The sequence below is a fragment of the Phaenicophaeus curvirostris genome, chromosome 14 (genome assembly GCF_032191515.1).
Source record: "Phaenicophaeus curvirostris isolate KB17595 chromosome 14, BPBGC_Pcur_1.0, whole genome shotgun sequence".
Taxonomy (NCBI): domain Eukaryota; kingdom Metazoa; phylum Chordata; class Aves; order Cuculiformes; family Cuculidae; genus Phaenicophaeus; species Phaenicophaeus curvirostris.
Window position 1 is genome coordinate 7,983,216 of NC_091405.1, and position 19,274 is coordinate 8,002,489.

The 19,274-nt window shown below is 38.5% G+C and overlaps 1 protein-coding gene across 3 annotated transcripts in view; it reads right to left on the reverse strand.

The window, feature by feature from the left end:
* Positions 1 to 4,240: 4,240 nt before the first annotated feature.
* Positions 4,241 to 19,274, reverse strand: part of BANP (BTG3 associated nuclear protein) — a 138,060-nt gene continuing 123,026 nt past the window's right edge. For all 3 annotated transcript variants that reach the window (XM_069868287.1, XM_069868286.1, XM_069868288.1), the window contains 2 exons: positions 8,284 to 8,427; positions 4,241 to 5,026 (listed from right to left, as the gene is read on the reverse strand). In XM_069868287.1, coding sequence (XP_069724388.1) covers positions 4,955 to 5,026; positions 8,284 to 8,427 — 216 coding nt within the window. In that variant the 3' untranslated portion in view covers positions 4,241 to 4,954. The remainder of the gene's footprint in view (positions 5,027 to 8,283; positions 8,428 to 19,274) is intronic.

Genomic DNA, 19,274 nt, shown 5'->3' on the forward strand with positions numbered 1-19,274 from the left:
ATGTCTAGATCATGCATGGGGAGGGACAATGAATAGTCTGTCCTTACAGCTGGCATCACAGCGTAGCATGGAGAGCTGTCAGGCCAAACTCAGCTTTCCATGCAGGCTTTTGCTGATCTGTTTCACAACCAGATTAACTACCCATGAAACATCTGAGATAAAATATTTACTGGAAGAGTACATAGAATATATAAACTCATGCTTAACCCAAGCTGATGGACAGAGATGAAACCAGACAGTTTACTTAAACAGTTAAATACACAGATTAACCCAAGGGACCAAAAGAACAACAGTTTTCCCACTCTACCGGTCAATTACATACATCCATACTGATGAACAAAATCCTAAAAATATAATTTTCTGCCCAGAATATAAAATTATATTAAATATCATTAGGAGACATTCTTCCTTTGCAAAAATATCTACTCTAAAAAACTGAATGGGAAACATGAAAGAGCTTGCAAAAGTAGAATTCACTTGAGTTTAAAAAAAAGGCTAAAACGTCCAACAAAGGAGACATTTGCTCTTGAATTAAACGTGAATTTGTAGATAATTTAAAAACAGGTTTTCACCCATCCAATTTATCACAAGGTATGCTTAAAAATCACCTGGCACCTTTTAAAAGAGGAGGAGCATTAACCCTTTGCGCCAGCCACACTGTACGTGAACCATTGCACCCCACACACTTCAGCTCTACCTCCAGATCTGCCCGACTCCTCTTTCCTCCACTTGCTGCACCATTAGTTACTCCTATTTTTGTGGGATATAAAACAACTCGTAAATATGTCAAATCTTGCTCAGCAGAGAAATCAGGCATGTCAGTTTGTACCAGTGCATTAAAAAAGCAATCTCGGTTTACCCTAGCCACCACTCTAACTGAATGACTTTCTTATTCCCAGCTTCATTCGAGGAAATGAGGTTTGACTGCTCAGCACTCACCTAAATCACTAAAGCTTATGGAATTGCTTTGGGATCACCATGAATCAAAGGACCATTCTTATTTCTGATAATGGGAAACAGTTTTTGTTGAATTATAGTTATGTCTCTAAATTGCCAGTACTTAGACAATTAGGAATTCCAAAGGAATACTACTGATTGCCAGCAGAAGTTTGTGCAGAGTTCTTCTCTGATTTGGGGGCGGGCGGGTTAGATACCAGTTTTCCCACTGTGTTTTCTAACATGGAACTCCACAGCAGCTCTGTGAAGCGGATAATGAAGTACAGGGTTGCAAGAGCACACTCCTACGCACACCAGGATTTTATGTGACAGAGACAAGCTCTAGAAAAAAATTTTGGCCAGCACTTCTTGCTTTATAGGCAAACTGTCAATACCGAAATGCTTAAAAACGCAGCTAATGAAGGCATTCGAGTTTGAGTCACAGAAGGGAGCTAATTTTTATAGTTTTGTTTTGCAAGGAAAAAATACATAAAACTAAAAAGGAATGAAAAAAAGAAAAAGGAATACAGAAAAGAAGTAACCCACATCCTTCACTTTTTTTTATACCAGTTTCTAGTTGTACAATCCATCAAACCAGAAAGCTTTGATTAATTTTTACATAAGGGCCACAGGAGCTCTTAAGAATTGATGAGATGGATGCTCTTTCAGGTAGGATTCAAGATGAACTGATCTGAAAAGTCATTATAATGCTACTGTACTATATGTGCAGCCATAACTACATGTGAAGAATTTCAGTATAATATCAAGATAAATGGTGAGGACTTGTCTATAGTGAACTTAATATCAAAAATAACCAATGGGGCCGTGCAGGGTAACCAGAGGCTTTCCTCCCCCAAAGCCTAGATGCCTAAACAGTATTCCACAAAACAAAATCAAACCCATTAAAACAGTGTTCTGCAGGTCGTAAGATTAATTGGAAATAACATATGCAGCTGATCCTAGTCGAACCTTACAAGAAATGTGCCCCTGAAGACTGTTGGTCATATGTTCTCAATCTCTGCCTCTTGGACAAAGCAGCATGAGCAGAAAAAGAATAGTTAAAATCATGGTCATATGTTCTCAATCTCTGAACTTGGAGAAAGCAGCATGAGGAGAAAAAAAATAGTTAAAAATGAGGATGTCAGAAGGCCTGCTGACGGGAAAAAAACTTACTATTAAAAAAGCAGTAGCTGTGAATAACAAAAGGAGACATAATGAGAAGTCACTTCTAGTTGACCTGCTGAAATGGTCTAACAGTCTTCAAGGGCAGAACTATACAGGTTGGTGGTGCTTCACTGTGCATTTCAACACAAAGCCAGGCAAAATCCTCAGTATGCCTGCAAGATTTTAATTCTTTGAGTTATCTTGTACTACGTTCAAGATTTCTTAACAGTTATGTTATCATTACGACAATCTTTGTGTGAACACGCTCTTAACACTTGCATAGAATCTCACAGATGCCTCACAGTCACAAGCATTTCCTAGAAAGGAATTCATTCCTGAATTACTCTTCTCGGGAATTACTTATTTGTACATGACACACCCTGTGATGTCTAGAAAACAGATAAAACATTCTTGAAGAGCAGATATTTCCTCCCTGGACAAGAACATAAAACCTTAAAGGACATAAAATGTACAGAAGGGGAACAGGGACAGGGATTACTCACAGGAACACCTGGCTCAACGTTGAAGCTTCTTTTCTTTGAAGTATAAACATAGTGTGACACAGCCTAGACTAATGTAAACATTGACATAACATGGAGAAAAATACACATCTAGGGGAACGTACAGTCTTAACATCTGAATGCACAGGAGGGCCTTAATAAGCTGCTCTCCTTACCTATTTATTTCAGTCGATTTGTACGCTCTCCATGTCACACTGGTGAAGTAGATTTCTTTCTCTTGAAATCTAGTGAATGCTATGACACTGCTTCATACACCTTGACAATCACTTTTAGCAGAAGAGACTTGAGCATGCTGCATTCTAGTCGCTAAAGGAAACCTCTCCTGAACCCAATTTCATCTCGTACCTGAGCAAAGAGAACAGAATTCTGAATTGCACCATATAACCAAGATAAATACCCTACAGTTTAGCTGAATGTGCGTTACCCTCAAAGGCAGAAGATGCCCAGGATGCAGAAGGAAAGCTGGGTAAGAGTAAAGCTTTCTGAAAAAGACCAGAAATCTGCCGTGACCAAGATGAATAATAACAAGAGAGTGGTATGCGGCAGCATGTAGCAGCTTTGCCATCCCAGCTTTCTCACCACCACTTCCAAGGGATAAATTACTATTCAACAGCCATGCTAAAATGTACAGGCCTTGCTTTATTTTTAGGCTTCTAGTTGGATGCCAAGCTCTTTAAACATCACCCAGTCTGAGAAACACTATTAAAAAAAGAAACTGAGGAGAAGCCAAATACTTGGCTTGTTGCAAACATTGTATTCAATAAGCTGTGGTTCAGTTTGTATTGTACTTGTGCGTCAAGAAATATCCTAAAGAGAAGTAGGAATTTACATAAAGTTTAATACTTACCAGGGACAACACTCCCAGAAACTGGGTGTGCTTAACCCTTCCTTTCATTAGAAAAAAATAATATTATCCTGAATTCAACCGTGTAGAATTTGTGTCTGTCCCCCATTCATTAATACATTAATGCATTATGAGCCATATATTGGCAATAAGCATACAGCAACTCAGCTGAAAACCAAATACAAAGCAACACCTCCCCCAGGAAATTCTACATTCTTCTAAAACTTGCATCATTAAGATAATCAGGTTATAACAAACATTTACCCTTTCCACTCAAGTTTAGCAAACAGGAAAATGCAGTTGTAAGGAAATTGGTATAAAATTTCCCAAGTTTCAGTGGAGAGAGTATTTCACTGTGCTGCTGCAGGCTGGATAACAAGATAGGTACAAGAGTTTTGCAACCCAGCTTTTTATGGACGAATCCCAAACTGAGGTTATGTCACAAGCCACTGGATAAGGGAGGCTGGAGGAACTAAAAGGGAGAGAGCATAGAAGAATCGTTCCCATTTTTAAAAAATTATTTCAGAAATTCATTGCATTAAATAGGATTTGGACACTCAAAAGCTTAACAATCAAATTTTTCTTGCACTGAAAATTTAGATAATAACATGATCTAAGATTCATATCTTCCTTATAGACTTAATCTTACTTCTCCATTTGACAGCAGAGCTTGCCAGAGAGCATCTGTCTTCGAACACTCCAGAACTACACTGTTACAGCACAGTCCAGTCAAACCGCGTTCAACCCTAAGGCAGAGAGCAACATACAGCTGCGCTATTCATAAATACACATTTATTTCTCATTAGAAATGCTTAATTACAGCATTTAAAAGCATTTTCCCCTAGAAAAGTAGTTAAGCAACAGTACAAACAAAATTAAGTCTTCTGCAAATAAGGTTTTCATGACACTGAACAGAAAACACCAGCAAAAGGCTAATACTTGCAGTTATGCAATTCTTCTTTTTTTAAATATTTTCCATTTTTGTTATAAACACCATAGCAAATAAAAAAAGAGCTGTTTAAACAGTGAAAAATATTTGAGCTCTTGATCCTCTATATGTGGTAAAGCAAGTATTGCGAAGCAGCAATACGTTTCCTAGGTTATCTGCAGACATTCAAATGGCATATTTCACAGAAGAAATGAACAGGATGAAACATAAATTCAGTCTCACAGTTTTGATTTATTAGACCTCTTTCTGAAAAAAAATCTTTTTCCTCTTTAAGTGTACCTATGGGCCAGTCATTTACTTTTTCTGAAGGCCAGATCCTTAACTGGTGTAGTGATGTAGCTCCAATTTAAGTAAATAGGTCTGATTTGTTCCAGGTGAGGACAACCAGATCATCAGGACTCTGCTATCTGCAGATGTTCGAGGTGTGACCATTAGTCTAACAAGCATTTTCATTCTCCTGTTGTTGCATGAAGACTACAGCACTTAACTTCTGACCGTGACTTGCTGGCATCTCAGTTGACATGTCTTTTCACTATGCTCTTATTGAATTTGGATTGCTCCATGTTCTATCTGCATTTCTGGTTGGATTGCCGATTGAAGGTTATCACTGCCCTGCAAAAGAAGACATGAAATCAGTAAATCAATACAAAAGTGCTTTCCATTGGTGTTGCCACGGGAATGCGAACATCCAAACCAGTGCAAAATCTGCATGGATATCAGCTCTGTGGCAGAGTTGAAAAGGAAATACATTTACAATGGCACCCAAAATCCCACACAGGGTCCACAAGAAGGCTAAGTAGACTAACACTCTTTAGGCTGCAAAGAGAAGGCTGAAATAATGAAATCATGATAAGGATCTATAAAATCATGAGTGGCATGAAGAAAGCAAACAGAAAACAATTATTCCCTCTCTCTTCCCAAAAAAGAACCACCTCTAAAAAGAGACAAAATAAAACCGATGTCTGGCACAACTTGTGCTAAAGCTGTGAAAGGACTTGCTGCAGCATGATGTACATACAAAGGCTTGAGGGTACAGGGCTGAACAGGGTTATGGAAGGGAATTCCAACCAAGGGTGACCATACAAAAGACAGTAGGAGGTCCCGGAGTGACAAAACTATTGTAGGTAAGGACAGTAAAATTACCTGTTGCCCTGTGCTTGGAATTTCCCCCGTGGGTGCAGGTTATGGTTTGAAACTGCTGACTTTACCCACTGCAGTCTTTCTCTATTTTGTGTAAAATGAGAATAGTGCTACTATAGGGAACTTTTATCTGAAATAAAATTCTCCCTACAGGCCTGATTCCACTTGCTTTCCAAGCAAAAGCACTCCTCCACGAAAGAATTTAAACACAACTGACTTGAGCTCTCAAAAGAAGTCCCTTTAAAAATCAAATTACTGCCTACCAGTAGCCTGACAATGCTGCGAAAGGATAATCCCACAGCAAACAGTCTTTTTAGCCAAGTTAGATGGAGTAAGAAAAACTAGATTATGAAACAAACTCCATCTTTTGAGCTATAAGATGAATAGAATTTAAGAACAGCTGTATTGGCTTGGATAAAGTCCATCACACCCAATAAGCCTTCCCCTGATAGCAGCCAATATCACAAACATAGATAAACTACTAGAAAAGGGCAAGCATTTAATGATATTTTCCTGTACACTCCCACCAATTCCAAAGATCTGCCCTTGATGGATTTTCTCTCTATAAATTCATCTAATAGATGCTTTATGTAATGCCCTGGATACAGAATTATTCCCACGACAGTACTTCTGTTATGAAAAAGTCTCACTTGAAGCCCTGCTTTGCGCTTTCAGCCTAATATCTTGCAAGATGATCCACAAAGACACGAGAGTGGAAACTCAACTGGATTTCCCATCCTTTACATACACAATTGTCACTTAATTTATTCAAAAGAAAATATAAAGCATTGCTCCTAAATTAAGGTTTTGTTGTCAAGTTATTTCTTTTCATTTCCCTGCCTTGTTGTCAGTAACTGCACACAGGTACAAGATTTTTTTCCTGTTCATCTTTATAGGTAATTTGGTGTTTACTTAAATGTTCAATAAATTAGTGCCAAAGTGGTGAATAGTTCTATCAGATTGCTGAGTTTGTTAGCAGGTAAGTTCTCAAGTGACCGTCCCACCCAAAAGAGCTATTGGACTACCCATGTAACTCAGTAATGCCAATAACAAGTCAGCTTCTCCAATTCATCAACAGATCCTTAGTGTTTAGTTTGAGTAAACTGAGGAAATATTTATGGCAAACTTATTTTTAGTCTTGTCTGTTTTTCCTTTGCTACTCTTCTTATTTCACATTCCTCGTCTGCTTCTCTTCAGCTTTGTATAAATCTCTGTGGTTAACCACAATATTAAAACCTAACACGGTGCAAAGTGTCCCCGAAGAAAAAAGTATCTCCTCTCGTGGCTGCCAGTTGTATGGGAGATGGACGTCGATGTTTAGAGCTGCACTCCCTACAGAGGTGGTGGCTGAGAAGGGAGGACAGGCAGGAGGGAACAGACCCAGGAGAAAATCTGTAGGAGGTAAATTTGGAAACTCCAAACTGGAGTGAGGACAGCAGCACAAGAAACGTCTCTCACTACCTATATACTTTAAGACTTGCATGGGACTAGCAGTACCTGGAGATTCATAAGAAATAAGGCATGATCCCTGGAACACTCCTACTGTCCATCCGCACGGGAAGATCAGCGTACAGAAAACTTGATTGTAACCTTACAGCTTTCTCACATGCCAGACAGGATGATCCTTTTTGACAGGGAGCATAATTTTTCTGAAAAGCACCTTGTGGCATCCAGGTGGGGAGCCAGGGCGGACCAGAGCAGCTAAGGGAGTTCAGAGCTCTGGCGTCCCCACCAGCACCAGCCAGCACACATGGCACTTGAGCAATACGTGAAGCTGCTCCATCTTTTGCATGTGGCCTTCTTTGCCACTGGGATAACCAACATGCTCTAACTTCATGTGTCAAACCGATCTGCAGATTGCCTTGCCCATGGAAGCAGCACAAAGCACTTAAATTCTATGCATGCGAAGTTTGGACAAGATTCCCTTGATTTCTTATGGGTGGTTTCTTTCCTTCACAACACTCTATATCCAAATGTTTGTATCCAGGTCAGAGTCCTCTCCAAAACTGGGTATGTATCAAATGAAATCCCACAATAATATTGACTTTCACAAACTACTTGGCACTCTCTACAAAAGCAGTCAACGACGGTGGGATTCGTGGACAAACATGGAACCACCTTCAGAAAAAATTCTGATAAATGTTCTAAGTCAACATTCTTGTGTTTTCATCAGTCACAGCTTCAAGACTATGAAAAACTCTTTTTAGACTCAGATCCATGACTGCTCGATCTGATTTAAGAAGAAAAAAAAGTAATTCCTCCACCATAACTGAGAGGATCAACTGTTCACTTACAATTGCTAACACTGCGACTCCTGCAGGAAATCCAGGCTGTTGATCAAAATAACTGGAAGACTGCTGTCAGAAAGAGAATAACATTTCTAAAAGAAACCTCAGTCTGAAAAATACTTTTTGGGTAGATTCCAGCCAGTTTTTTGCCCTGTCCTTTAATACGGCTGTCAGCCTTCGAGGATGCAGAAAAACAATGACGACCAAAATAACTATTCTCTAGAGGCACTGAGAAGAAACAGAGAAACAGGGATAGTCAAAGACCATTTATACCTTTAACAAAACAATGTTTCTTTTTACAGAGGATTTCTTTTCTTTTTTACGGTTTGGAAACAGGATCATAAACTCATTTGGACTGCAGTATTTGTAGATAGGTATAGAGTTCATCTGACAGATGTTTCAATCAAGCACGTTCAAATGGCAAAAAGATTATATACATACTTGATTAGTCGCAGAGTGGTCTGTCACTGGTGTCAGCTGCACATATTGGACTTGGATATCACTCCCTTGGAGTGGGGATCCATCAACACCCCCTGATGCAGGCTCAGCAGAAGCAACAGCTATCAGCTGAGCACCCTGCAACACCTGCAGGGAAAGCAACGGAGAAAGGACCTTGTAAACAAGCACAATCAGAAATGCATTATGAACCACCTAACTTAAAACAGATGCAAAACCAAAGACCATTCAAAAGAAACACAAGAAATCTTGTCTATCAGTAACAGTTGCTTTAAATCATCTGGGTTTCCAAGAGGTCGTGGTACACATATGGAAAGATTCCCATACTAAATGCTCATCACATTTTGCCTTATGAGATTCATAATTCTGTTAATGATTATTGCAAATACTAAGCAGGACAGACTGCACAGGTTGATAGTGTCAATAATACACATCAATATCACTGGGTAATGTTTTCCCCGTTACATAAACAGACACAGATCCAAGATCCTCGTCCTCACAGCCAAAGGCATTCAACTTTGGAAAATTTATTACAGTAATGTTTATATTCGTATCACATATGAAGGTGTAGATTTAAGAATTACTGCTATTTAATGCTTACTCTAAACACATCTGCATTTGACTGGTGGAAGACTAAGCCCCCTACCGACTTCCAAAACCAACGAATGGTTGATCCATCCAGAAGTGCTTGCTTTAGAATGTTCTTGAGATTAGACTAATTGTAATTCACTTCTTGAAACACAAATGAGAATAAAATACATATATATAAACAATGACAAGTCCTCAATCTCATTATTTTAATTGAGCTAAAATATACATATTCAGTTTTAACTTCTATATGCCGTGAGTAATGTACTGTTAAAGTATGGCATTTGAACCACAGTGAACACAAGACATCTTTCAAATGAAGGAAAGAGAACAAAGAGCAAAAATAACATTCTTAACAAAGGATTTTCTTAACAAAGTATGATTTCTCAGCTGATCTGCAGGTGGGTGGCCATGAAGGAGTGGGTAGACCAGAATTTCTCTGGGGAGTGTGGGAGGCAGAGAGGTGACCTCCATAAATGACCTTCGGGGGTGTTGTCAGGATTTTATAGGGATCTTGGGTGTTCTGAGATACAGTCAGCATCCAACTGCGAAAGGATGCTACATTTTGTTTTTACAGGAGTAAGCAAAGTAGTCTTATCCTACAGTATTTGTTTTGGAACTATACAATACACATTGCCTGAACCACATCACAGCCTGTCTGCAGGTCTTCAGTGTGTTTTTTCTAATTTATTTCTGAACTACAAACTTCAGAATGAGTTCAGTGAGCAACTGAACCAGCCCTCATTCTCACATACAAACTGTTTTACAACAAAGAAGCCTGAAGCTTTTTAATAGTACCAGCTTCCTTGTTTTATTCCAGGTCCTCAACTGCACACCTTCCAGCGCATTTCAAAACTCCTTTTTATAGCACCTACTCATGAGGAGACCAAATAACTCTGTTAAATGTTATCTTATACCAAATAGATTAGATTCCTAGTCATAACCTACCTTTACCATCCTGCCTACAAACACAAAAAAAGACAGCAATACTTGCACAAAATACTTTTTACTATCAAATTATACATCCCTGTTGGTTTCAGGCAAATGGTTACATGCTTTTCCTACTGCATCTTCCTGCTGGATAAACTATTTGCAATTACGCTTTCATTCACAAAGAAATGGGAAGCATTTTTATAGGATATAATGATGAGGCTGAACCTGTTTTCGCAGAGGTAAAATGGACAACACACCAACATCAGTAGGGGTTGATAAACCCATGCATTTATGAATTTGCATTGATGAGGTCAGGGTTTGATCGTTGCTGCTCCAGTCCCCCAGCTAGCCAGATTAAAGCCAACTCAGTTAAGATTAAGTATGGTCCAATCCCAAATCCAGACTACAGCAGCGGCAGCTACATACGCTGTGCTTGGTTTCCAGGTGTACAGTTTGAAAAACCCCGACTGATAAACTGGAGAGACATAAGACATCAAACATAATGAAAATCACAATTAGTACAGATTTTCCATCCTTATTGTGTCCTGTTTGCACAGATCCCAAGGACTGCAGGCTTCAGTATTCAATAACGGAAGGTGTGTGACTATACAAAGCAGATTCATTTCCACTAGCGCTATGTCAAACTATTTCAGTTTTGCAAACCAGGTGACTGGCTCTAAATTCAACATTACATTGATTTGTTTATTCTCTATCAATTGCTGCCTTTGTAAATTTTTAGGCTATTTTTCAAAACTATGAACCATTTTGCTTCTTAAGGCTTCCCTTTATCTGCTTGCCCATCATGCACAGCCATCTTAATGCTCTTTTAAAATCACTTAAAAAAAAAAAGAATCTATCTGGACTTTGAAAACTCAAAGAAGATCCAATGTTGGAAAAAACTTCTTATTGTTTTCCACATTAACAGCTGTCTGAGATGTCATTAAATATTGTCTAGCTTCTTGTTGTGGCGTAACTGGCTGTCTGATCAGTCACTGAAAAATGAGAATAAAAGCAAGAACAGGGAAAAGATTCCAGTCTTAAATTAAACCGTCTGACTTAAGTTTAAATGAAGGAATGAGCAACAAGTTCTTCTTAATGTCTGCAAAGTTTATGAACAGCACCCTGAACAAAACTATTATTTTGCAGTTTCTGTTTGAATCATTGGACAGTTTCTGAGACTGAGATACAAATGGATGAGAGCAGCTGGGCAGAGCTGCCATCTTTGCCTTTTGGGTTTTTTTCTGAAAGGGATTTGGAAATAAAGCTGTTTCTATGCTCTCAATGGCATAGTACCTTGAGTTTAATCTGCTGAGCCAGAGAGAGGATCAATTCAGTCTCAGGCTCAGCCTGGAATGTTTGATCCCACTTCGTATGCCCGAACACTTCTGTCAAATGTGACACGATTGTGACCTGCAGCTCACTGAAGATATCGCTTAACCAATCATGCTGTATTCATAAGATAATGCAATTTATCATGAATCTCAGGCGTATCCAGATAGGAAAATACAATTGAATTGACATAAAACAGTAATAAATTACATTTCCTCTAGGCATGAGTGGAAATGAGAAACTTATTATATAAGCTTAAAAATACACTATTTTTTTTTATGCTGAAGAACTATGACTGATGTCATCCTTTCTTCTCACAAATAGCAGTAACGATAAATATTATGTTCAGAAAAAGCTCAGCTTGGGTAAATAAAGCAGCAAGTTTGGTTATGGTCCTTGGATTGTGCTGGCATTTGCAAAACCTTTTTCTTCCACAGTAATGACAGTGCCTTATTAAAACAGATATCCCCATTTCCTTTAACACAGGGGAAGAAATTATCTCAAAATATATGTTGATTGAAAGACAGACAGATACAAACAAACATACATAATAAAGGACAGAATCCACAGAGCGGATTCAAGTTCATTGAACAGACTCTCTCATCAGCGTGACCAAGCTTCCCCAGATAAAACCAGGATTTTACTTCAGCCCTCTAACTTCAATCAGCCTCATCCAAAAGTTTTGTTCTGTTCAAAAATGTCAAGCTTTACATGAAACTATAGCAAGGCTGCAAAACATAAAGGCATAAAGGGACAAACAGCTTTATGTAGCATGAGATTCGTGGAGGAGCTGGGCAGAAGAGCCTTTCACAAGGTGCAAGGCAGGTGCAAGTACATGGTTTTTCTTTTGGCTGCTCACTTGACTTCCAAACCAAGACATTAACTTCATAATTCTTACCTGCCCTTGACCTTAAAAGAAAGGAATTGTACCAAAAAATAAACAATTCCTCCTGAAAATGAACTTCTCAGTTCTGCTGTGCTTCTCTAACATCCTGCCTTACTGGTCCAAATCAGGTAACAGAGGATGGTTAATCTAAAAAATAATAAACTTCACTTCTAAAAATTTGATTAATTCATGCTCTAAACACATACAGAAAAGAAGTTTGGTCACCTTACTTAGGCACAAATGCACAGGAGTATCTGACATGGCATGTTGCTTAAGCTAACTCAAACTAGTGAGAGTTCAAGTGAATGCTGAAAACAACCCTACAAATGACTGCCTTTAAAATGAAGAAGCAAACCAAAAAAGGATTTTGTGAAAAAATTCACTGGGCTATTTAGGAAAAATACATTTGCTCATCTATTATTGCCTGCTGTCAGTGGTACAAAGTTGTCTTGACAGTGACAAGATCTTCAGCTCTCGCGGAGCTGCAGCACACCCTTTACATTTCACAATTATTTCCACTGCAAGCATAAGCAATGGCACAGCTTGAACAGAGCAGCTCGCTAAGCTCTTCTGGTTTTTTTCAGCTTGCCACACAAACGCAGAAAACCAAGTGAAAAATGTGTATCAAGAAAAATCAGAATCCTTTGAGATACGTGTCTTTGACAATGCTTTGAAGCTTCCAATACCCTCAAGCACATTTTGTGAACTGGCTCAACCTTTGCAACCCTTCATTACCAAACCTTCTTGCCTCAAAGTCACAATATTGCATGGTGAGCCTGGTGAAGACAACTTGCCTAAATTAAAAAGCAACCATGAAACAGCGCCTTTCCTCACTATTCCCATCACTTCTCAGAATAAGAAAACATTCCCTAACACCTTCAGACAGAAATACAAATGCATTTCTATTAGTTCTGATTTTAAATGGTCCTTGAAACACTAGAAGGAACAGCAATTGGTTCGGATGTTTAAAATGAAGTGTGAACTCTTGGCACTGCCAGTGATCACAGAACCATAGTTTCTTTGACCAAACCTTCCTTTTCCTTAAAGCTCTATAAGCTTTCAGTGAGAAACACAAGAGCTGACAGATTTGATAAAATGAGTTAAGGGGCAGACGGCTCCCTCCTACCCATGCAAAGCAGATTGTGCCCATGTGTACGTTATCCCTTCCTCCTCACAGCAACATTAAAACAAACCCAGGCTTCCTGACCAGAAGGAATTGCAGCAGCAGCACAGAGCCTCGCAGTGGTATCCCACTGACCTGAATCTCTGCTTTTCTCTTCGGTTTGTTTTCCTCCCCTGTCCACTTTTTTCCTCTATCATTCCCTCTTCACAGTCTCAACGATTTGGGACATGCAAGCTATTCAGTCTGAAGGTCATGGTTTTCATATTTTCATCCCTTCTTCAGCAAGATGGTTGCCATATAAAATGTAATAATAAAATTAGTTATAATAATGAAAAACAGCTACTTTCTCTGTTCCCTTCCTTTCCATTTAAAGACCACTTTATCCCATAACTAATAGTTCCCATTTAACATGTGACTGCCAGGGCAGGAAACAAAATTTTTTAGAAAAGATTAAAATGTAATAGGTTTTCCTTCTATTTCTTCCAATATTATTCAAGCATAGTTTCCAACCATGGTTCAAACCATATCACTTCCTCTGCTGATTTCACTTATCACTGAGAATTATTCTTGTAGAAGGCCGTAATTCAAAACTTTTCTCCAGACCCCAACTTTCAAAAACAGGTAGCTGAAGTTTGTTTGTTCTGGGGTAGCTGAAGTTTGTTTACCAAAAGCCCATTCCTTAGTTTGGTCCTTGCCAGACTGAGCCTTCTAAATTCAATTCTTGCTACTGTTGTTGTGAGCTTTTTTTATTACTTTAGGCAAGCACGTATGTTTGCCTACCTATAAAAAGCTCAAAACCAAGACACATTGGGATCTTGGTGTCTTTTTTCCATCGTTTCTTCCCATTTCTAGCAGGAATGCAATAAAAGATGACATTTTTTTAAAAAATGAGGGTTTGAATCACTGAAAGTGGTTGTTTATAGAAGGTTCACACTGGAAAATCCTGCAGTGCTTATAGCCAGCAAGTAACCATTTCAGCACATTGCATGAAAGAAATGAGTTGTGCACAGGATAAAGGAAAGAGCTCGGTGACGGCTCTAGCTAAAACATTGATAAAATGGCAGTTGGGCCCAAAAAGTGGTTATGGGTCTAGATACTTCTTAGAAAACAAAAATTAAGACAATTCCTGACTATCATCCTCCTACATCATTGATGGCAGAACGACAGGAACACATTCGAACAGCAAACACAGCTCCTTCTAATGATAAGAAGCTCTGATGATAAGCATGTTCACTTAAATAAGGTAACTCCCTCTAGCTGAGCCTTTTCAATCTCAAAGTTTGCTTCTCGGAGCCTTAAAACTAAAAACATTCACTGTATTTAGTGGCAACAAAACACATTTAGTGGATTTACAGGCTTACAGAGGAGTTCACCTGGGGCAAATCGACTCTATATTTTTAGGCGCAGAACCCAAAAAGTTTTTAGTGTTAGAAATTAAGAGTTCCTTGAAAACATCAGAGGTTAAGACTAATCAAGGTCTCCATCACTTTAGCATATACTAACGAGTCTGGAACAGGCAATGAAGAATGCCAAAAAAATGGAGCTGAGTGAAAAAAACTGCAAGATTTTCTTCCATAAGACTATTCTTTCTAGTTCTTAATATCACTTAACAGAACAGAACAAGTACCAACACTCTAGGAAATAAGTACAGTATGAAGGATACTAAAATATATAGGAAAATCAGTAACATGCTCCATTTTATACTCCTTCTTCTTTAAGCCGACTGTTGGATTTAACCAAGGTCAAGTACATAGAAAAGCTCACACCTGACAGTGGCTGATACAAAGTTATTTAGGTGATTTTACAGTCCAGTTCCAATAAAACTAAAGTACAAACATGACACAAAGGAGAGGCAGCAAAGGACAGACTGACCTAACTGTTCTCAAAGAAGCAGTCCTCTTCATGCTAAGATCAGGCAGCATTCACTGAAAACCAGTGTAACCCTTGCACTATTTTTACCTATCCCACATGTGTGTGAAGTCAGAATGCATATAGCCTGATGACGTGTTATCTTTCTGGAGAAACAAATTCACATTCAACTTGCCAAACACAGAGCTGACAACATGGACCACGGATCACTACACCCTGCCACATACTTTCTATGCTGTGCTTAAAATTAAACAGTAAGTGTTCTGATAGAATTACAAGACAGTTTTAAGGACTAAGGTTTATCTTCCAAACTTTTGGAAATATTGACAGCAATAAAAGACTGGAAATTCCTTTTCCAAAAAAAGATAAAGAAGACAGATGGCTCACAGACTTGTAGAGAGTATCTGCAGCTTTTCTCTGGCAGTAATGAGTGCTGAGAAGCACAGGGGTGCGAGCTAGCATGTGGAAGATGTAACCCATCCTTTAGACCATTTATTGGAAACCCTTTTTTAAGCAGAAGCCCTCAAACTATGAGGCCTCTGTTCTTTTTAAGATGCGTTTTTATGGCTGCTATATGTTCGACTTCAAACTACAAAGACTGCAACAACATAAAGCAAAAGGCCAAGATATAGACCACTCACACTTATTTCCAAAACAAGTATATATCATAACCTCTTATATTTCAAGCTAAACTTGTTCTGATTATCATTTCATGATCAGCCCCTCTTTATTCTAAATACTTCAGTTGACAGAATATCATGGAGCATCTAACATACTGCCCCATCACCCATGTCTTCTCATTAATCCCTGCAGGATGTTTGGAAGGTGAAAGACCATCTTTTATCTGACCAGAGAGGCCACTAAGCGTTCACCAGTATAAAAAAAAATAATTCTGGAATAATTGTTCTTAGAAAAATATATTACTTTGCATCTCGCTTTATTAAAAGGCGGCTTGAGTCAATCGTATCTAGTAATCTAGGTCAGGGTGTAAAAATGACCTTTTACTTTCATTACTTAGCATTTAATTACACTGCCATCTACATATCACTAATTATTCATTTCCTTCCATATCTTTGATTAAAATATTGAATAGCATTAGTCAAAGATATTTGTGGGAAAACACTAGAAAATACAAATTGGAAGGCTTAAAATTACTCTTTTCAATGTATCAACTAAATTCCTTTTAATAAATTTAACACGGGCTTCAATCGTTTGCTGTAGGGGAGCATTTTCAAAAGAGCAGAGCATGGTGGAACTCTACAGTGAATCACTGTACTGCCAATCAGGCTCACAAAACCAAGCTAATTTTTGATAAAACAATGTTGATTCACATTAACTTGCCATTATGTTCCTTCACCCAAAAATCAAACTGCTTCACTCATTTGTCCTCAAATACTGAAGTGTTGCACGATAAGGGTCTGGCAGCAAATCTCACAGCAAAAACTCTAGTAATGTTAGAGTAATATATTCCCATTAATGTCCCAATACGTTTCTCTTAAAATAATAGTATGTTGGATCTAAGGTAACTGGGAACAATATAAATAGGATTCCATGCCCTTAAGGATCAGGTTATCATTTTGAAGTTAAAGATCTAGTTCATAAAGCCTTACTTAGAGCCTGCCCTTACTCCACCAACAACCTATACCTAAATGTGCTATTTATTCCTTACATAAAATGTGCCAACATAAAAATAAATTCAGCTTATATAAAAGTCTAACGTATACCAGTTCACAGAGAGAGGAACTCTCCCTGCTGCGTATTTCTAAGTGTGCTGAATTGAACCATGCAAAATGTGACCTTAAATCTGTCAAAACTTCATTAACTAACACCCCTACAGAGTCATATAACTCAGAGCACCTCCTTTAAATTCCCCAAACTAAAAGGCATGAAAAGTGAAACTGATTTCAGCTTCACCGAGTGCAGAAAACTGAAAAGAATAATTCCAGAGTACATTTTTATCAGCGGCATTATTTCCTTGCATAACAAATAATAAACCATCTCATCTGCTTTCACTTTGAGTCTATAACACAGCGAAGCTCTACGCAGTAATGTCTCCTCTTGAGATTCCCTTAATGCGTCTGTGCAAATCCTGGAGAAACGCATGGACACAAACTGCAGCTATTGTGGTTACTTAAACAAACTTTATAAAACTGTCCATCTTTCTGGCTACTGCGGTTGGGCTGAGCTAGATAAGTGATGGCAAAGCGTGGCTTAGCGTATTGAAGCCATCTGCACCTCCACAAGCCCCTTCACAACTCACCACCTTGCTTCCTAAGATCTTGGGTTCAGCGATCCCCAAGGAGAGCAGGGCTCAGCGAGCCCAGGAGCAAACCTCTGCCTCTCAAGACCAGTCAGTAAAGCCATCACCACTTTCCAACACTGTGATTTTACGGAAAGCAACAGCTACCAGTGAAATGTTGTAATAGGCCCTGAGCAAAGCAAAATGAGATACACAGAACCGTGTAACGTTTTGGCAGGGAAAACGTGGCAGAGGTTCTTTATCATTATTAACATTCCCTGAACAAGCTTTTTTTTAAAAAAAAAAAAAACAAAACAAGATAACAACATATACTTGCAAATAAATATTCTGGGGTCTTCAAAAAATGTCCACATCTAATTTAGTAAATAAACTGGAAAAACATTAAGCACGCAAAAAGATCAATTTAATACAGTTCTTGTTGCCCTTTTTTAATAAATCACCTGCTCTCACCATCTCTCTGACCCTCTCCTGAGTACGGTCCAACTGAAATAATGAATCTGACCCATTTTTTTCTGCATTCAGTATTTAAAAACGTATGAAAAACCCATGAGGCTCTCAATCTCTGCCTGGGTGAAATGCATCCTGCCTAAATTTAAATGACCACCTAAAGACAAAGGTGCAGTTGTTAAATGTTCCTCACGCTTTCACTGGGTCAACACACACGTGCTTAAATTACAAGCTGAGGGTCCCTCAAGAGACCAGCAGCTCCTCTGAGAAGTGCTTGGTATTGAACATAAAAGGGTAATCAGTGTAATTAAAACTTTATCTGTGAACTGTTATGCTGGCTGAAAGAGATGCAAAGTTAATTACTAAGAAAAAAGAACCAAAATCAAGCTTTATATCATGTAATCTAAATACAATGAGATTATGCATAGTACTACATATAAGTAGCACACATTCACACCAGCGGTATTTTTAATAAGTCAGTATCACAGGTAGATGGACAACAATGCATCTGCCCGCATCAATGAAGCACGGATAGAGGTACAGATATTGTCTCAAGATCCTTTGGGGTCACATCCCATTGAAGCCAAGTGGTGGCCTTCTCTTGACTTAAAGCAGAGATGGGCTCAGGCCCTATAAAATTATGTAAAACACACCAAAAGGAAACACTGACTATCACTGAAAATACACTTTAAACTATCACATTTGCAAAACTCAATTATAATTAATTGGCAGTTCAGCTGCAGATGTAATTTCAGTAAAAATTAGTCGGTTATGGAAAGAAGAGTTACCTCATCAAAAGTCACGGTATTGAATTAAACAGGCTATTTGGAAGCATGAGGCTTGTAAGGAAATCGTACATCTGACTCATCTTTTGTATGAAGATACTCTTAGTAAATCGCCCACCACGGGAAACTTCTCATAACAATTTTGTGGTTAACTGACAGCTCTTTTCAGATATTGCACTTCCCAAACAGTAACCTGCAGTTTAATTTCAGCTGTTCCACAAAGGTAGTTAGAGGTACCTGCTCCTGCCAGAGTTCCCTAAATGAGGTAGTTTTAGTATTTCACACCCACCTTCTCCTCTGAAGGCAAGGCTCGGGTTAACCCATCTCTTTTCTGTATCTCTTTTATGGTTTTACATCACATGAGCTACGTGCACGTGTTTGGAGATGTGACTGCCAGGTAATGAATCCACCAAAAGTTATTTCATATATTCCAACAACCATTTATCAAGAAAGGAAAAAAACAGTCAGAAATACATAACTAAGCTTCTCAGCTCAGCTCAGCCTTTGACATTGTGTTATAGCCTGCGAAATCTTTTAAGTAAATTCAATCTAAGAATGGTGAAAATTATTCAAATCTATGCAATTGCAACATTTTGTGATGAAACGACTCACTGTTCGCAGTAAGTACAATAAAATTGATGGCACTGCTTCCAAAAGAAAGGGTTTCAAGAGTGGACAATTAAATCTCCCTACGATAATTCATTATTTTGAGCAATACTAGAGAAGCCTTTGGCTTAAATGTTCTTTTTCCAGCAG